At 50.9% G+C, this 7757-nt stretch overlaps 5 protein-coding genes across 5 annotated transcripts; 3 read left to right on the top strand and 2 right to left on the bottom strand.

Moving 5' to 3' along the window:
• Positions 1-2: 2 nt before the first annotated feature.
• Positions 3-1145, top strand: TM35_000271390 (putative surface protease GP63; the record flags this gene model as incomplete). The annotated part of the gene is made up of 1 exon (XM_029028032.1): positions 3-1145. A coding segment is annotated over one exon (1143 nt), but the record flags the coding sequence as incomplete, so codon positions are not given.
• Positions 1146-1792: 647 nt separating this feature from the next.
• Positions 1793-2770, top strand: TM35_000271380 (surface protease GP63; the record flags this gene model as incomplete). Its single annotated transcript, XM_029028031.1, has 1 exon — positions 1793-2770. One exon carries the CDS (start codon positions 1793-1795, stop codon positions 2768-2770), a length of 978 nt encoding a protein of 325 aa, XP_028880614.1.
• A 203-nt stretch (positions 2771-2973) lies between these two features.
• Positions 2974-3621, top strand: TM35_000271370 (uncharacterized protein; the record flags this gene model as incomplete). Its single annotated transcript, XM_029028030.1, has 1 exon — positions 2974-3621. One exon carries the CDS (start codon positions 2974-2976, stop codon positions 3619-3621), a length of 648 nt encoding a protein of 215 aa, XP_028880613.1.
• A 1012-nt stretch (positions 3622-4633) lies between these two features.
• TM35_000271360 (uncharacterized protein) lies at positions 4634-5059 on the bottom strand (the record flags this gene model as incomplete). The annotated part of the gene is made up of 1 exon (XM_029028029.1): positions 4634-5059. The coding sequence occupies one exon, from the start codon at positions 5057-5059 to the stop codon at positions 4634-4636; it is 426 nt and encodes a 141-aa protein (XP_028880612.1).
• A 635-nt stretch (positions 5060-5694) lies between these two features.
• TM35_000271350 (uncharacterized protein) lies at positions 5695-6066 on the bottom strand (the record flags this gene model as incomplete). The annotated part of the gene is made up of 1 exon (XM_029028028.1): positions 5695-6066. The coding sequence occupies one exon, from the start codon at positions 6064-6066 to the stop codon at positions 5695-5697; it is 372 nt and encodes a 123-aa protein (XP_028880611.1).
• Between the last annotated feature and the right edge of the window lie 1691 nt (positions 6067-7757).

Genomic DNA, 7757 nt, shown 5'->3' with positions numbered 1-7757 from the left:
ACAATGTTCGTGTTGTCACGCACGAGATAGCCCATGCTCTTGGGTTCAGCATTGACACGCTGATGGTCCATACGTCTCTGGTAGCAATGCCCGGCCTCCGTGGTAAAAATTCCGCGCTCGTAGAGGCGTCTCCCAGGACACTGGAGAAGACCCGTGCACACTTCAACTGCAGCACTGCCCCTGGCATGGAATTGGAGGACGAGGGTGGAAGCGGGACTGCATTATCACACTGGGAGCGGCGCAACGCTAAGGATGAGCTTATGAGTGGCATCGCGGGAGCCGGATACTACACAGCACTGACAATGGCAGTGATGGAGGACCTCGGTTTTTACAAAGCGGTATGGGGAATGGAAGAACCGATGTCCTGGGGCCGTATGTCCGGTTGTAAGCTGCTGACTGACAAATGCGTGGAAAATGGTACTACCGACTATCCAGATATGTTCTGTACCACTGACAGCAACACACTAAGATGTACATCTGACCGCCGGGCATTGGGTACCTGTACTATCGGGACATATACCTTCCCTCTTCCCACTGAGTATCAGTACTTCACTGATCCCACAGCTGGTGCGAGGACCGGTAACTTGATGGACTATTGTCCCTATATTGCAGAATACAATAATACTGGGTGCACCAACGGTAATATTAATGTCATGCCTGGAAGTCGCGTTTCTTCGTCCTCAAGATGTGTGAAGGGGGACTCCCTTCACATTGCTACCTTCCCTATTGGTGATGTGTGTGCTGAAATATCGTGTGATAATGACACGGTTCAGCTGAGATACTTTGGTGACGATACATGGTACGAGTGTCCTGAGGGCAGCACCATAACACCAGTCACGACGTTCTCGAGTGGGCGGATTGTGTGCCCCCCACGCGCCGATGTTTGCATCGATTCGGGAGATGAGCACAGTGATTCGAGCGATGGGCACAGTGACTCGAGCGATGGGCACAGTGACTCGAGCGATGGGCACAGTGACTCGAGCGATGGGCACAGTGACTCGAGCGATGAGCACAGTGATTCGGGTGATGAGCACAGTGATTCAGGGAATAAGCATAATGATTGGATTAACATGATTATGTGGGAGATAAGCAAAAGGATTGAGGATATGAGCATAAAGATTCGGGCCATGAGCATAAAGATTTGAATATGAGCGTAATGGTTAGAGTCTTTCCATATCTGTGTGATTGCACTCTGTTGATAGACAGGCTGATGAATGGTAGAGTCATATAGCTCATGTTGGTGATATTTTGTTTTTTCTTTAATGTGCATGGAATGTTTTTTTTTATTTCCTTAAAGGAAAAAGTTCTATATAAGGATAGGAAAATAGCTAACTTTTTCGATATATTTCGCCCCGCACAACTAATGAGGTAGTTAATGTTTTAATTCGTAAAACGTAGAAATAAAAGCAGACACAGTGTAATTTCCCATCCAATGGAATGTGGTGTTTTGTTTTGTTGAGCTTTTAATCATAATTTGTTTTTCCGCATAACTGGATAAATTTTCTTCTTTTCTTTTTCTGTGTGTGATCTTATACTTTGGTAGACTGAGGCTTCCCCAAATATATATAAATATATATAAAGCTCCACTCTGTATGCATGGGTCGAGATGGCGTGGTGTATGCTGCATCTCGTTTACCTGGTTTGTCTGTTCTTATCCTCTCTCCCGCTTCCCTTTTTTTCTTTTTTTTTTTTTTACTTCCCTTTACTTCCTTCTCCTCCACGCTGCTGGGTGGAAGACCAGTATATTTCAGCAATATAAAGACCTAACACGCACACACGGGCAGACTAAAGAATGCGCTGTATACCACACACTGTGGTGCTACTCCTTTGTTGCACCATTGCTTGTTTCGCCAGCGCGGAGCACAGGTGCATTTTTGACAAGATCGCTCGCAAGGCCGGCACCCCAACGACAGTTGTAGTGCGGGAGGTGCCGCACCAACGGAGCAGTGGGGAGCAGGCAATGGCCATCTCCTCGTCAACCTGGGAGACCATGCGCTTCCGCGTCTTTACGGAGGACATTGAGAATTCATCGAGGTATTGTACTTCAGCATCGGATGTCCGTCCAGACTTCACGGGGGACATTGTGCAGTGCACTGAGGGCGACGTGCTTACGTCGGCAATGAGGTCCGCGATTATGGATCGTCTTATCCCTCAAGCAGTTCAAATGCACGTTGATCGTCTCCATGTACTAAGGACCGGCGGCAACATCGTTGTACCAACGTACACTGGTCTTTGTGGTGAATTTACAATTCCCAGTGACCACCATACGGTGGGTGTTTCCAATGCTGACATGGTCTCGTACGCCGCCGCTGGACCAACATCTGGTTCGACTCTTGCGTGGGCTACAACGTGCAGTGCTCTGATTATTGGACGCCCTGTCGTGGGTGTCATGAACTTCGGCGCGCAAGTTGCCACTGACACTGAGCACAATGTTCGTGTTGCCACGCACGAGATAGCCCATGCTCTTGGGTTCAGCATTGACGCGCTGATGGTCCATACGTCTCTGGTAGCAATGCCCGGCCTCCGTGGTAAAAATTCCGTGCTCGTAGTGGCGTCTCCCAGGACACTGGAGAAGACCCGTGCAAACTTCAACTGCAGCACTGCCCCTGGCATGGAATTGGAGGACGAGGGTGGAAGCGGGACTGCATTATCACACTGGGGGCGTCGCAACGCTAAGGATCACGGGATTTTGTTGTCTTTGTTGGAGCGCCGCCGGGAAGAGCAGAGCCGAACTGTAACCAGCGATTTTCTCGCCCATGGGTTTTTTTAGCGGGGGTTTCGTGTCGGTGATTTGCCGCCCTACTTTTGCCGGAAGGGCGTTTTGCGGCATCCGTTCAAGGGGGCGGGGGAGAACAACAAATTTCCAAGCAAGACGACCCCCGAAAAAGCCGCGGAGCGTTTGGAGGGAGTGGCCTCGGCAAAAGAAAAAAAAAAACCGGCCGGGAATCCGTTCGGGCAGGCGCAGCCTCGGGGATGCCGCCTCTTTTCGGCGTTTGGGCTTCGGGGCACCGCGCAAAGCCCCGGTTCCTCCCGTTCTTCAGGGGGCGGCCGTTGGAATCCGAAGTTCTCCTCGGGAAAGGTTGCGGGGGGCGGGACCGGGAACGCCGCGCGGCGCCGGGGTTCACTTCGGCGGCAGTTGCTTTCTCATTTTTCTACCTAGCTGGGCGTCCCCCGGGGGGTGGTGGTGGATTCGGAGGGGCGATGGGTTACGACGGCTTTGCCAACGCCCCCTTTGTGGGAATGGGGTCTCGCTGCCGGGGCCCGGCGCTTACCTTGATACCCCCGAACGGTGGAAAGCACGGAGCCGCAACAACGGCCCCAGGCCGAGGATCAAACCCCCCAAACCCAAGATTCCCTGTTTTCGGGGCCGCCGGCGGGCCTGGGCACAACCGGAGCCCGGAAAAAGCCAATGGCAACCGCCGGGGCGGCGCCACAAAGAACCCTCATTTTTTTTTCGCGCAAGCAGGAAAAAATCGAAGAATGGGGGCAGGAGGTGTTTGCGGGCGGTCCCTCGGCACGCCGCTTCTTCTTCGGAAGGAAAAAAAAAAAGGGGGTCGCCCGTGCGCGCCTTGGGGTTTTCCGGAACCCTCTTATGCGCTCGGATCTTGCCTTCCCCACTGAAACCACCAGTTACCGCGCTATTGGGGCACCCCGCACTCACGAAAACCCCGCCGGTAGCCACCCGCCGGCCCGCACCAGCACACCCAAAACCGAACATTGCCGAAGTATATCGGAAACAAAACGTTATAACCGTCCGAAACCCACGACACATCCGATTTAAGAAGCTGTTCTTCGTTTGGAAAACGCTTGGGCCCCCACCCGCTCTCACCCGCCACCCGCCGCCAAATGCCGCCCGGAACTTTGAAGAACAAACGGCCCCGCCCGAACGAGAGCAAACCAGTTTTTCAGCGCGAAAAAAGTTTGCAATTTATTTCATATCTTATGGCAGAGTTATTTTCCAATAAAGAATTTACGCATTCCCTCCAACATTCAGAAACTCTATTGATAAATCGGTCCGGTTTTGGGGATGCGAAACCCCATTGGGACTTGAGAAAGACCCTCGCACCATCTTCAGAAAATAGATAATGTAGAAAAAGGGATTCTCCCAACACACGCGCGCGCGCACGCACACACTCTAGTTGCACGCATCACGTTTGAAAGCTCAATTTCTATCTATTTAACCCAGGCCCCTCTGAAGAGACGGCACCTCAGCTCCCACGCTGCTTTGCCTTTTCTATCAAAGAACCTTTTTTCCTCTTGCGGTTGATTTTTACACCTATGATCTCATACCTCTTTCTCTGTTTTAATGCTCTTGTCTCAATTTGCACCTTCTCTGCTGCATATTACGCGTAATTATTTTTTGAGCCTATTTATCTACAATTTCTTGTGATCCACCAATGCCGTTGTTGCCATTCACAAACGAATTATCAACGAAAGCGACTTGGCAGTTGTGCAACCGTACTGACCTGAAACCACCCGCAAGGACATCTGTGATTGCATGTGAAATTTTCAGAGATAATCAACAGTCCATGGGAATCCACGTGAGTAGTACAAACTCGGCCAAATTCTATTTTGCCATGGAACCTTCTAGCGCAGCTTCTGGAGGATCCACCCGAAAAAAAAAAAGATTCCTTTACCTAAAACAAAACTGCTGAACTACCTTAGCCACGATAAGAAATAACGAAATGCCGTCCAAAAGAATTTGGGCCCCGTACCCCTGCCACTTTTCCTTTCCCACCGGCAATATAAATTTTCTGTTTTCCGCGCCTTCCCCCAAACACGGCAACGCCGCCAACAGCAGGCTAGCAAACCCACCGGCGGACGCATCACTCGCGAGGCAAAATGGATAGAACAAGATCCTGGGGGAAGCGTTGCGGCGCAGATTTGCTCCACCCCAACCCCCTTTGCCGGTATCAAATCTATGCCCGCCATGGGGTCGCCAGCGTCCTTGCCACATGGTCGTTGCTATTTCTCTGGGCCGCCCCAGCGGCGCGTAACGCCAAGACGCCGTTGCGACTGCCGATGGTGCCCGCCATTGCGCGGGGCTGGGCCTTTTCATAAAAACTATTCCCCAGCGCAACGCGCCCTGACCCGGCGCCGCGCGGCGGCTTTAACCCAGGGGCGCGCCGTGCCACAAACACCCGCCCGACAAGCGCCACCGGGAGACAACATTCCCAAAGAACACCGGCGCCAATAACGTTTGCCTTTGTTTTTTTTTGTGGGGACCCCAGGCTCCCGTTATGTGGTTTTTTTTTTTTGCTTTGGGGAGTGGGGGGGTTGTTGCTGGGTTTTTTTTTTAGTTAGAGAATTCTTCTATATTTTTGTTTAAACCATTTCCATTAGAGAGGGCCAGCCCGCGCAAAAACTCCATTCGGACCTTCGCCACCCAAAACCCATTCTCAGGTCAGTTTTTTTGTGCACCTAATTGCCCCCAATGAACTCCTATTTATTTTGTCACTTCTTCGATCGGCGGAAAACACCCCTCACGCGCTATTCTGCCAGGCCCTTCATAGCCAACGGCATCGCCAGTTCCTGCGTGAAAAGGAGTATTTCGCAGGGGAAGGCGAGGATGCATGGGGTTCCTCGGGCGGGAAGGCCGGGGCATAACGTAGCCCCGCCCCACCGCAATAAGGAACCGCGCCAAACGCCTAGAAGCACATAGTTTCATCAGGGGCGCATCAACTATCGCAAATTTCACCCGCAGTGGATGAAGGACGATGCAACCCAAGCGATGCAGAGCTGTTTCTTCGTATTTGGCGCGTTGGCTGTTGTGCGCGCTCGTGGGGTGATATCCGTGCCGTGACATTCGGCGCAGAGTTTGCCCAATTTTCCCACACACTGCGTCAACCGCATACGGGGCAGACTAATGCCGGAAGGTCTCTTGTTTTTGCCGGTTTGCGCTGGGATTGGTTGGGATCTTCTTTTTCTTAGCATCCCTTCTCCCTCATGGAATTTTCCGCGGCGGGTGGCGAGGGAGGCTGGGTGGGCGTAAAACTTTCGGAATGCCCCACATGGAAACCTGTCAGAGTCCCCACTCTCCGCTGGCGATGTATCTCGCAACCCCATGCCAACGCGCGCGCATTAGCATCAGCACCAATGAGGTGAGTTCTGCTCGTCGCCAAAAGCGTGTCAAGTGGCGAGGTTGCGCATGATCTCCCCGGAGGAAAGAGCATGCTGACGCCACTGTGAGCGGCAGACCTTCTGACATGTGGATCGTTGCATGAGCATGCCCAATGCTTGCAACTACGGTGAGTCCTACTTCTACTGGCAGATCCTCGCGCACAAGAATCGAAACGCCACCTCCCTTAGAGGGGTGGGGCACTCCATGATGTTGGTAACCAGCAATTGTGAAACTCGACACTTCCGCACAAGATAGTTTCGCCTCGCTTAGAAGGCAGAATGTCACATTCTCCTCAACAAGGGTTTTGTGGAGAGCAAGCCTCTTGGCCTGGGTAAGCCCAGCTGGGTTCCACAGCACTCCTCGCAGTGAAGGCCGGGATTTTCCTCTACATCACCACCACTCAGCTGCAACCTGGTGCGGGTGATACTGCTGATAGCACGTTGAAACGTGCCCCAGGATCTTCTTGGATAAAATTATGCTCCAGCGCGATGCGGCTTGCTCCGGTACTTTATAACGCCTTAGCCTAAGGGTCAACGGGTCTTCCAAAAAGAAAAACGTCGCTGGCTCTTTGCTTACTCTGAGAATGCAAGGTGCTGGAACTCGGTACCCTTGGTAACGACGGATACCTTATCGAGGTACCAAGGTTAAGTACTTGAATTTATTCAAGGAAACTAAATGCACTCACTAAATTTTTGAAGGAGGCGGCCTCCCCAACAACCACACTGTATTTTGCAGGAGGCGGTCTCCTTAAAAACCATTTTCTTTTTATTTTTAACACATGTGTTCTTAGGAATGCTATCCCCTTGGTGACGTTTGGCCCTCGAAAGGTGGAGCCAAGGTCCATTATCCCTTATTATTTTGGGGAAGCAATGGCCATTAAACTCTATGGAAAGAGTTTGCTGGTTCATAAGCTAAAAACGCCATATAGCCCCTGGCCAGCAGAGTCGTTCTGGGAGAAAACTTTATCCAAGAAGGCCCCGGGGCGCGCATCAGTTTACCATCGGCAGCAGTTTCTTTTACATAATTCACCTTAGTGTGAATGCTGCTAAAAAAGGAGTGGCAGGGACCTTAGAGATAGTAACAACTATGCCCTCCAGTGGCGAAATTGTATTAGCCCGCTGAGGCGACTCAGAGAGGTGAAAATATCCATGTTCTGCCACCTCTGAGAGCCATTGTAGTCTTATTACCAATGCGTAATTCCTCTGCCCAACGGTAAACCATAAAAAAAATAAAATAATATACGTATATCTTTATATTTATTGTTCTTGATGGCTAAGGCCATTGGGGTAAAACCCATAAAGAGAGGAAGAATAATAATGAATAATCTTGGCCTTACTTCACCTATGAAAGAGAAAAGAAGAAAACAAAGAAAACAGTGTATTTTACCTCTACTACTAGTAACCCCGTATCATATAAAAATACAAACAAATATAAATCGAGATTTTACCATACAGTTATTTATTAAAGAATCCCAAAACTGACGAAAAGGAAGTGCTGAGAAGCCCTTTTATCCCGCCTCCCGCTCTCCCCATCGCAAGTTCCACCCCGTCGCTAAGTCTACTGAGTGGACTGGTTTACCTCGAGATATGCCATCCGCAGGGTTCTGCTCTGAAGCTACATAACTCCACGTTGCTCG

The sequence above is a fragment of the Trypanosoma theileri genome, assembly GCF_002087225.1.
Source record: "Trypanosoma theileri isolate Edinburgh chromosome Unknown TM35_Tth_27_V1, whole genome shotgun sequence".
In the NCBI taxonomy this organism is placed as follows: Eukaryota; Euglenozoa; class Kinetoplastea; order Trypanosomatida; family Trypanosomatidae; genus Trypanosoma; species Trypanosoma theileri.
The sequence above is the reverse complement of the archived record's forward strand: the minus strand, read 5'-3'. Positions and strand labels throughout refer to the sequence as shown.